Source organism: Nylanderia fulva, unplaced genomic scaffold (assembly GCF_048542155.1).
Source record: "Nylanderia fulva isolate GAGA-0341 unplaced genomic scaffold, ASM4854215v1 Scaffold500, whole genome shotgun sequence".
Lineage (NCBI taxonomy): Eukaryota > Metazoa > Arthropoda > Insecta > Hymenoptera > Formicidae > Nylanderia > Nylanderia fulva.
Window position 1 is genome coordinate 60,001 of NW_028190589.1, and position 11,237 is coordinate 71,237.

Sequence of the window (11,237 nt, forward strand, 5' to 3'; positions counted from 1 at the left end):
CGCTTGCTAATGAAGCAACTGCTCCTTACTCCGTCATCTAAGATTAACTGGAATAGACAAGGGCTCGTAACTATAGACGGCGACATTGTGGAGGGTTCGAATATCGCGGAACTTATAAACGATGCGGTACGCGAGAGAAAAACGGTAGAAGCAACCGGAAGAAATCAGTTTGCTCGATTACTACGTGACATAGGTACGTCACCGCGTCTCATAGGAAATCAAAAGTTATTAAAAGTAGGCGCGCGATCTCGCTATATTACTACCGCGTTATCTCGCGGATCCTCCACTCCGATCACACGTTCAAAATTGTACAGTCACAGGTTAGACGAAGCGAGTGAAACCGAAGGAGATACGCAATTTATATCCGCCGACGAGGAAGGTGACGACGACGACGGTGACGACGATAGAACATTACCACATAACGTAGTTTCTCCGTCAAAGAGAAGAAGAGGTTTACTCGATTGGATAAATCTCAATTGATGGAATTCGAAAAATTGTATTACGACCCCTCGCATTATGCAGGCTACTCTGCGGTGGACAATTTATCGCGAGCCGTTAAACCGAATTTTACGCGTAACAAAGTCGTCGAGTGGCTTAAATCACAGGATGCATACACGCTGCATCGGCCGGTACGACGAAAATTTCCTCGTTTACATTATAACGTAACAAATATCGATGATTTATGGGAAGCCGATTTAATCGATCTTCGTAATCTCAAGAGCTATAATGACGGCTATTCTTATCTATTAACGGTTATCGATGTGCTTAGTAAATTTGTTTGGGTAGAACCTTTACGTGACAAAACAGCTACCTGCGTAATAAAGGCCTTTCAACAAATATTTTCGAGAAACGAGGGTCGACTACCTGTATACTTACAGACCGACAAAGGCAAAGAATTTATCGCCCGCCCTGTACAAAATTTCTTAAAAGAAAAAGACATCCGTTTTCGCGTAACGCGCAATCCCGATATTAAAGCGTCTATAGTGGAACGATTTAATAGAACACTCAAGGAGCGGATGTGGCGTTATTTTACACATAAAAATACACGTCGTTACTTTGATGTTTTACAAGATATTGTTCACGCTTACAATCATACTCGTCATTTCACCATCAAAATGCAACCCGCTGTCGTTACGCGAGAAAATGCTCGTACCGCGTGTGAAAATATGAAACGACGATGGGATAACGATAAAGAAAAGAAAAAGAAGCGTGGGCGTAAACAAAAGGCTAAATACCGCGTGAACGATCTCGTACGCGTCAGTAGAGCAAAAGTAACCTTCGAGAAAGGATACGAGGCGAAGTGGAGCGAGGAGATATTTCGAATTCATCGAGTTCTCGAATGGAGAAAACCCCGCGTATATGAATTAAGTGATTTATCGGGTGAAATTATAGACGGAATTTTTTACGAACAAGAATTAGCTCCGGTTATTAAAGACTTACGCGACGAGGAATTTATCGTCGATCGTGTGATAAAAAGCAGAGGACGCGGTAACAATAAACAATTATTAGTTAGCTGGCAAGGATATCCTTCTAAATTTAACTCCTGGATACCCGCTTCGAATTTAACTATTTTTCGAAATGAGGGTGGATCAATTTCTTCTGGTTCTTCCAAGCAATAGCAGTATACGCTATTCCCCCGACAATAAAACCTCATCGTTCATTACGGAATTACCTCAATCGCTGCACTTACACGGTGACTGGGAAGTCGCGTTGAGCGAAATCCAATTCCCTAATACCTTTTTTCATGTAAGGCGCGGAGAAAATGTACTCAGTTTCGTCGATATCGACCCTCAAGTTAAAGAGAAAAATAAAGAAGATGAGGTGTTAACTTCGAAGGAAGCCGTAATATCAAATGGCGTTTATAATAATATGGAAGAGCTCGTCTCCGCGATTAATTCGTCGTGCAAAGAAGCCGGTTCCCATATTCGTTTGGAGCAAGAAAAATTTACAGGCGGTAGTATTTTTTTCTTCCTCGCGTGTCCCGCTGGTTGCAATCTGATTCATTATATGCATTTTTCCGATAGACTTTTGCAAATGATCGGTTTAGCTGATTTTATTTATAACGCTCCTAAGGGGAGAAGTCACTATTGTTCTATGCTCACGACATCTAAGCTTAATTCCAAAGAAAAATCTACTGCAATTTTTCTTAAACTCGGTTCTCTTGACGAAAATGGAGTACGTCGCGAAGGATTCTATAGTTACGAAGCGTGTAGTTTGGCGCGGGGTATTCCCGATAAACTGTTCGTTTATTGCGATATTTGCGAACCTTACATAACAGGCGATGTGCAAACTCCTCTTCTCCGAATAGTGCTTGTCACAGGGGTGGGGCGCGATTACGAATATGGAACGAATCAAGTGAAATATTTCTCACCTCCGCATTATATCCCGGTGCGCCTAACAAATTTCCGACGGATTGAAATCGATATAAAAGACGATACTGGAAAAAATATACCATTTGAATCCGGCACGTTAACGGTGACTTTACATTTTAAACGTATCGATTAGATTTTTAAAAATACTCTGTAAAGATTTTTTTGATAAGAAAGAAGGGTTTTGTTCATTAATATGGATTATTATTCGGAGTATTATAACGGATTACAAAACGGTGGAACTCGCGGCGGTGGAATTCCACGAGTTTTTGTCGGTTCATCCTATCAACGAGGTCATGGAATAGGTAGTTTTCTCGGAGGAATGTTCAGACGCGTATTGCCTTATTTAACTAGAGGACTAGGGGCAGTGGGTAAAGAAGCTTTGCGCGCCGGGGTTAATATAATCGAGGATGTTGAAAATAAAATGCCGTTAAAGGTAGCTGTCAAGCATCGTTTTGAACAATCGCGTGACAATCTTAAGAGAAAAGCTAGGGAAAAAATAAGTAGTCTTATGAAAGGTAGGGGATATAAATCGGATGAAAAAATTCATGTAGCGCAGTTTCCTTTCGGCAGGCTTAAGACTCACGTCGCTAAATCCTCGGTAACCGCATCGCGTAAACGTCGTAAGACAAATAAGAAAAAAAATTTATCGAAAATCAAGTCGCGTGGGAAAAAAAGAACAAATACAAAAAAAACTAAAAATAATACGAGGAAAAATCGCTCGACTGTAAAAAGACTCAAGTCGTCCGCGAAACGGCGTAAAGCTAATAGCGGTAAAAAGCGTACAGTATACGATATATTTTCATAATCGCCATTATTCTAAATACGCTTGTTCGTGACAATAACGTTGGTAGAGCAGGCGGTGAAAGAAAAAAATGTCATTTCTTCACACACACTCGAGCGAGTGTTTAAAGAGCGAGCTCGATCTCTTCTCTTTACCGCCCACGCAAACTAGCATCGAAAGTTCGCAATGGATTTATTACAAACCCGTGACCTCGCTTTCGGACGACTCCCCGCTAGAATTCGTCATTCCGGGTCACGGAGAAGAATATTTAGATCTCACACACACGTTACTAAGTCTTCGGGTACGTGTAGAAACCGAGCCGCTACCCGGTCTCGCCACCGGATCCGCCGTCAACGTGGGCCCCGTAAATCATTTTCTTCATTCCATCTTCAATCAAATCGACGTGTATTTCAATCAAAAGCTCGTGTCGCCTCCAAACAACGCTTATGCGTACCGCGCGTACATCGAAGCGTTGTTAAATTATTCATCACCCGCAAAAACTTCCCATCTAACCTCGTGCTTATGGGATGCGGATACACCCGGTCACATGGACGATACAGTAGGAGCGGAAGGCAATACCGCTATAGCGAGACGAGCTCGTTACATACGTGGAGGGCGCGCGCTAGATCTTATAGGTCACCTCCATTGCGACGTTTTCAATCAGGACAAATTCTTAATTAATGGCGTCGAGGTACGGTTGAGACTCGTGCGCTCGAAAGATACGTTTTGTTTCATAGAAACTAATTGCACGTCGAAAATTCGTATACTCGATGCAAGCCTAATGGTGAGAAGAGCGAAAATAAGTTCCGGAGTATTACTAGCGCATGCTAGAATGCTGAGCAAAGTTACCGCCAAGTATCCGCTTACGAGAGTTGAAATTAAAACATTCACGATTCACAGTGGGGTTGTGGGTGAATCGTTAGATAATGTAATACTGAGACAATTACCGAAACGAATAATAGTAGGTTTCGTCGATAATAAAGCGTTTAACGGTGACAGAAAATTGAATCCGTTTAATTTCCAAAATTACGGAATAAATTTCTTCTCGCTATACGTCGACGGTACACAAATACCCAGTAGACCGTTACAACCGGTTTTCTCGTCTCGCGAACCGCTTTACATCGAAGCTTATCATACGCTCTTCTCAGGGACGGGTATCCATTTTTTGAACGAGGGAAATTCTATAAGTAGAGATGATTATTCTCAGGGATATACGTTATTCGCTTTTGATCTTACACCCGATCTATCCGCTAATTGCGCCGGTCATTGGAATCTCGTGAGACACGGAAGTCTTCGGTTAGAAGTGAGATTCGAGAAGGCACTCACCGAAACAATTAATTGTATCGTTTACGCCGAATTCGATAATGTCGTAGAAATCGACGCATCGCGTCAAGTTATCGTCGATTTTTCCGGTTAGCTTTTAACGCTCGTTCACCAACATGTATTCATACACAGTAATGTAATACGCGATTAGAAAATTTTCCCCCTCCTCTTTCTTTGGAAATTTCGATGACGCTATTCACGAAGTGGAAACTATGTAACGCGCTAGAATGAATTCAGTTTTGTACGAGACACGAACAAACGCGCACGTTTCGCTAAGAGCTTGTACCTCACCAACGAAAATCTCACAATATGGACATAGTCGTCGACATACAAGGTTTCCGCGATGAAGCCAATAAATTTATCGCGAAGGAAGTCGCCGTTGTCGCAATCGATGCTCCGATTGTCGAGCATTGGATTATGATGCCACCATACGCGTTTGGAAAATTACCCGCAAAAGCAAGACGAGAAAACAATTGGCTCTCACGAAATTATCACGGTATCGAGTGGTTCGACGGCTCAGTTAATCCTAAATATTTTACCTCGCATCTCCGCGAAATCGCAAGACACGCGCGCTGCGTTTACGTCAGAGGTAACGAAAAAGCAAACTACTTGAGGAATTTACTTTCCAGAGATATAAATAATTTGGAGGGTACCTCACCAGCATTTAAAAATCTACCGGATGAGGAGGATATCGTACAATATTGCGGTCATCACGGGATTCGAAAATTTGGAACCTTTCATTGCGCGTTATACAATGCTTATAAATTAAAATGCTGGCTAAGTGTGCAAAATAATTGTGAGAACGTTTCGATCTCTACCGAAGCTACTTGTAGTTCTGACGAAAGTTGGGAAATTACCTTCGACGATAGCGACGATAAATACGACGCCGCCGTTTCTTGCGATGTAAATGAGAATATAACTAAAATACAAATAGAGGAGAAAAATCAGCAAAACAACGAACAGCAGATTGAAAAAGAAGAAGAGAGATTTGTGATTTCTGAACCGTCATCGACGTTGACGGATAGAAACAAGAACGAAACAATTTCCATCTCGACGCAAACTGACATTGAAAACCTCTCAAAACAACTCAAGATAGAAGAAGACGCATTGTCGAAAGAGGTAAAAACTGATATTGTTCAAATAATACCGTACACTCGTTCGTATTCGGGACAAAAAAATGAACTCTCGCGAAATTCTACAAGCATTGCGTCATCTAGATGCCAGACATGTTGGAGTCTATGCAGCCGACAGAGTTCCGAGGGTGTGGACGAGGTCGACGGCTATCGTCGCTAACACCGACAATCACGATCGACCTGGAGAACATTGGATCGCCTTCTACCTCGATGAACACGGCACAGCCACTTACTTCGACAGCTACGGATTACCCCCCTTGTATCCAGGATTTCTCATCCGACTTCGACGAAACTCCATCATCCATCGTTGGAATATTCAACAATTACAAGGAATTTTTTCTAAGACTTGCGGACAATACTGCTGTGTATTTTTATATTATATGTGTAGCGGCTATAATCTTAATCAGTTTCTCGCTCTTTTTTCCGAAGATTGTGAATATAACGATTGTTTAATCATACACTTATTTCGTAAAATTTTTACTCACAAAAAACAAGCGAATTATAACAATATATAATATGAATTTTAGTATTAATAAATAAATTTTGTTCTGTAAAAATATTTTAAATATAAATCATATTTGTACTTTTAAAACCATTGTTCAATTTTCTTTCACTTCCTTTTTCCAGAAATTTCCTCAACATCCATGTTTCTGTTTACCTTCATTAAGCAGCGAGTTATTTTAAAATAAAATTTTATCCGACATCTTTTCAACAATAAGCATTCTTTCTAATCTACGATGATGCATTATTTTTTTTATCGTGACACGAGTCGGAATGCTCGCCAGTACAAATATTTGCGTGTTCTTTTTTTATTACCCTACGGCATTGTCAGTTACTACCTGCCACCGATCCCCGGTCGACCGCATGACGCTTTTCTTGGTCAAAATGTTTTTACCCCACCCCGTCTAATATCGACCATTTGATTCGACGAGCTATCCTTGCCATACGTATACCCTAACTGTTTTTACCCCACCCCGTCCAATATCGACCATTTGATTCGACGAGCTATCCTTGCCATACGTATACCCGTACCCCCATACCGTACCCTACGCAACTTTAGCTTAAATACCTCATCTAATCCTTAGACTAGTAAGATCTCGTTTAGCTCAACATACTAGGACCCTGCTCGGAAACACGAAGGCCCCAGGTTCAAATCCAGAGGAAATCAGAAAAAATAAAAAAAAAATAAAAAAATTCTCATCCCCACCTTTCGGGGCCAGTCGCCATTTTTTTCCCCCAACACCCTCTCCCCCTACACCCACACTCGGAAAAACCAGACGCCGGTGGTGGGGGAAAGATAAGATAAGACACGGCAACAGACGGGTCGGTGGTGGGGGTTTGTTTTGACGGGCCATAGTGCCCACTATACTACTAATGTCGGCTAAAAATTTCGTCCGCCATCTTGGAACCGCCATTTTGAATTTTGTAAATCTGACTTCAGATTCGTGATCAGCAACCCCAAAAACCCTCGTAAACTTAATTTGGTGAAAATCGGTTGACTAAAACTTTTGTCCGCCATCTTGAAATTTTTAAAACAGCCACATATCTGATGACCTTCAGATGTTTTGACTATTCAGATGACTCACAACTCGGAAACTACTTAACGAACAGAACGTTACAGAACACTGTAGCTTTCAAGCCTCACAACTCGAAAAATACTTAACGAAAATACATTTGTTTATAGTGTTTTGGAAACGTCTCGAGATAAGCTACAAGAATATGCAATAAAAAATAGGCAGTTCCATTTAACATATTGAAGGTGACCTTCATGTGACCTTTAAGCAACTATTCGAGGTCAACTTATTGACACCATCTTATGTCCCCCTCGAAACCATATAACTTTTATCTGAAACATTTTCTTGTAAAATGCAAGGGAACGGAAATATTTGGGGTGATAGATTCAAATGGCTCACCCTGTATATTATATATTTTTAACACATTTTTATTTATATTATAAAAACTATATTTCAATTAAATTTTTACATATAAGTATAATATTGTATCTTCTTATATGTATAGGGTCAAAGTGCCGATTATGAGATACCATTTACATTTTTTTAATTATTTCGAAAATATATGCAATTAGGAAAGTATCTATATACTGTTTTTAATCGTCAATCGTAAATCAAACGAAAAACTATCCTTAGAATAGAAAAATAAATTAAAAAACAAAACCAAAAATATTTTAATTGTCAATCGTAAATCAAACGAAAAACTATCCTTAGAATAGAAAAATAAAATAAAAAACAAAACCATAAATATTTTAATCGTCGATCGTAAATCAAACGAAAAACTATCCTTAGAATAGAAAAATAAAATAAAAAACAAAACCAAAAATATTTTAATTTTTAAAATACCCTATCTGCTTGGATCGGACCGCATTAATAGCCTTTATTGTCTTCCCACAGACGCTGTATCTAAAAATTAAGTCTGTTTACTTTCCTGTCTGCTCATCTGAGCTGATCGCTTTTGCATTCGCTCTCTTGCATGAGCTAACCATATTTTTATTGGCGCCGAAATTTCCTGATCCGTTGCATTTGTATGCAATCTTCTTACTGTAGCTGAAAAATTTGTTAAATTATTAGTTATTAATTTATTAGTTTTTAGTTATTAAGAAATAAAACAAGTTCTTTAATTGTAATTTAGTTTAAATTAAAAAATATATATCTTTGATTTTGAAAATACATATATATATATGTTGAAATAATCGGTTAGAAATATAAAAACACATACGAAACATTTATAAATAATTTAATAAAAAAATATATATTTTTAAACATGTTTTTTAATTTAATAAATTATAGCATGTATAATAAAAAATATAAATTGTTGAATTTATTTTACTTACACATAATAACTTGACATATATGTAATTTGGAAAAGTTTTCTTTCTTCTTTGCTCCATACCAGCTGTAATTAACAGCTAATTCATTAGTAAAAATTTTTCGCATTAAACGAATACATAAACTTCTCAAATCTGTACTAATTACGTAGGCTAAGTGTTTAATCTGAAATATTATTACAAAAGATAAAAGTTATAACTTTATATAATAAAATTATATTTATGTAAAAATATTGACATATATGGCTTTAAAATATATTCTAAAAAAATTATTTGGAAGCTCAATATAAAATTAAATTATTTAAATATCTTTAAATAAATTTATATATTTTTAAAAACTTGTTTATTAGTATAGGGGGCCTATTATGTATTTCTAAAGGAGTGAAAATGCGAAAAGTGAGCAGCTCTTGTGATCACTGATTGGTAGATCTAAAAGTGTACACCAATTAGTGATCGAGGAAAAGTTATTTTTTCGCATTTTCACTCCTTTAGAGATACATAATAGACCCCCAGAGTATTATATATATATATATAGAGTATTTCTTTAAATAAAAGTATTAAATATTCTTACAAAGTTTTATATTCAAAATTTTTTTATTTGTCATATTTTTTGCTAGATCTCTAAATTGTTTTTGTTTTTTTTTTAAAGTCGTGTTACCATTAAAATAGATATTTAACTTACCATTTCATTTCGATAAAGTACATCAGTACTTATTTTAATTTCCAATACATTTAAACTATTTTCATCTTTCAGTGGTAGGTCTTTATTTATGTCATTTAATTCTTTCTGCTCAGTTTCAAAATTTTCCGTTGAAAGTTTCCGAAGTATTAATTTTTGATTTCTTTTCATACTGTTCATTTTTAGTTCAAAATGAATTAGTTTTCCAATGACAAATTGTTTAAAATTTTTTTCTTCGTAATTATCATCACACAAATTGTTATCGCAATAATGCATATCTAAAAATAATGAAATAATTTTATCATGTTATTTCAATATATCGTTGATATAACAAAATGTTAAGCAAAATATTTATGTAAAATTACTAACATATATCACTTTAAAATATATTGTAAACACAATAATATTTAGCAGCTTAATATAAAATTAAAATTAATCAAATATCTTTTAATAGATAGATAGATAGATAGATAGATAGAAACTTTATTGTTTCCCGTAGGGTTACAATTTAAACTACATAACCAAAAATAACGCTTACAATATCCACTTAACCTAACTTAACCTACTTAACCTAATGTTTCTAAGGGGTTGAGCTTCCACCTCGGGTCGCCCTTAAGGCCTTCTCCCCTTAGCTTCCGCTCCACCCCCCAGTACGCACACACACACACATCTCGCCGCTTGGGACTTCCGTTTCCTATTGCTTTTTGCTCTTTTACTTTTCTTCTCCCTTTCTCATTCTTTCTTTCCATTTCTCCCATTCCTCTCTCCCTCCCTCTCTCTTTCTTCCTCTATCTCCACCATCCATCCTTCTCCCTTTCTTAGAATTTCCCTGACTACTTCCTGCCAACTCCTCTCCTTTTCTCTACTTATTCTACATCTTTCCCAGATATGTTCCCATGACTTCTTCTCTCCCCCACACAACCTGCATTTTTTCTTTTCCTCCTCCCAGTATCTACTTTCTAACAACTCATTTCCCAATCTAAACCTTGCCACTCTCCTTCACCTGCTCTCCCCCAACCTTTTTTTACATACTCCGGGACTCCTTCCACTCTAATCTCCTTATACCATTTATTATACTCTGACTTTTCTATTTTTTCCTCCCTTCCTTTCCTCTGCTCCTCCCAATCCTTCCTTAACAATTCTCCGAACCACCCCTCTTCCTCCCTTCTCCTCTCTTCTACTTTTTCTATCCTTTTCCCTCTTTTCCTAAAGTAATCTTCTTTTTCCCTTTCCCATTTTGACCCCACCTTTCCTTCCTTCGCCCTTTCTCTCATTTCTTCCCAGCATTTTCTTGCCAACTCACTTCCTCTTCCTCCATTCTTTTCTCAAAGCTCCACGCTCTCTTCCCAGCTCTTGTTCTCAGTTTTTCTCTTCTCAGCTCCTCTCTCACCATGTATCCTGGTGTCCTCCTTTCTACCCCTAATGTCCATCTCAGGTACCTTTCCTCTAATCTTTCCATCCCCCCTCTCTCCTTCCATCCCCATATTTCTACCCCATAGCTCAACACTGTCCATACCAGCTTGTCAAATAGCCAAAGCCTTTTTTCCCAGTCTTTTCCGAATCTTCTTTTCCCTATCCCCCACACTTGACCCATTATCGATGCTGCTCTCCTCGTCCTTTCTCTCACCTGTCCTTCTTGTCCTCCATTCCTCTGCAGCCTATATCCCAAATACGTGAATTCCTTTACTTCCTCCATTCTCTCTCCTTTCCATCTCTATTCCCTTTTTTTCCACCTTCCCCCCTTTCTCCTAAATCTCATAACTTTTGACTTTTTCGCGTTCAATTCTAGCTTTTTATAATCTAAGTACTCCTCTAATCTCTCTATCATGCCCCTTAATTCTTCCTCCTCTTCTACCAGCAACACCATATCGTCCGCGTATGCTAACGTGTATATTCTTTTCTCTCCTATCCTCACTCCTCCCCTTTTCACCTTCCCCATCTTTTCCTCTAAGTCCGCTATCAGTATATTGAATAATAACGGACTCAATGAACACCCCTGTCTTACTCCTTTCTCTATCCAGAACTTCTCCCCTATTTCCTCTCCTACCTTTATTCTACATACCGTTTTCCTCATCACTTCCTCCACTCTTTTTCTCAGTCCCTTCCT

General features: G+C 38.1%; 3 protein-coding genes across 3 annotated transcripts; 2 read left to right on the top strand and 1 right to left on the bottom strand.

Annotated features, from left to right (window-relative positions):
* Window positions 1-1,578: 1,578 nt before the first annotated feature.
* LOC146721307 (uncharacterized) lies at window positions 1,579-2,505 on the top strand. The gene has a single exon (XM_085487170.1). It carries the CDS (start codon window positions 1,579-1,581, stop codon window positions 2,503-2,505), a length of 927 nt encoding a protein of 308 aa, XP_085343296.1.
* A 739-nt stretch (window positions 2,506-3,244) lies between these two features.
* On the top strand, window positions 3,245-4,570 carry LOC146721308 (uncharacterized protein F54H12.2-like). The gene has a single exon (XM_085487171.1). The coding sequence runs from the start codon at window positions 3,245-3,247 to the stop codon at window positions 4,568-4,570; it is 1,326 nt and encodes a 441-aa protein (XP_085343297.1).
* Window positions 4,571-8,033: 3,463 nt separating this feature from the next.
* On the bottom strand, window positions 8,034-10,614 carry LOC114944014 (uncharacterized). The gene is made up of 4 exons (XM_085487172.1): window positions 10,521-10,614; window positions 9,134-9,408; window positions 8,458-8,617; window positions 8,034-8,170 (listed from the first exon to the last, which is right to left on the bottom strand). Exons 1-4 carry the CDS (start codon window positions 10,612-10,614, stop codon window positions 8,034-8,036), a joined length of 666 nt encoding a protein of 221 aa, XP_085343298.1.
* Window positions 10,615-11,237: the final 623 nt, after the last annotated feature.

Excerpts from the sequence above, each read along its gene's own strand:
- LOC146721308 (XM_085487171.1), top strand. The coding sequence starts at position 3,245 with ATGTCATTTCTTCACACACACTCGAGCGAGTGTTTAAAGAGCGAGCTC.
- LOC146721307 (XM_085487170.1), top strand. The coding sequence starts at position 1,579 with ATGAGGGTGGATCAATTTCTTCTGGTTCTTCCAAGCAATAGCAGTATA.
- LOC114944014 (XM_085487172.1), bottom strand. The coding sequence starts at position 10,614 with ATGGGGATGGAAGGAGAGAGGGGGGATGGAAAGATTAGAGGAAAGGTA. Across the intron at positions 9,409-10,520 it reads GGAGGACACCAGGATACATG|ATATGCATTATTGCGATAAC; the intron begins GTGAGAGAGGAG and ends CATTATTTTTAG. Across the intron at positions 8,618-9,133 it reads TACTTTATCGAAATGAAATG|ATTAAACACTTAGCCTACGT; the intron begins GTAAGTTAAATA and ends ATAATATTTCAG.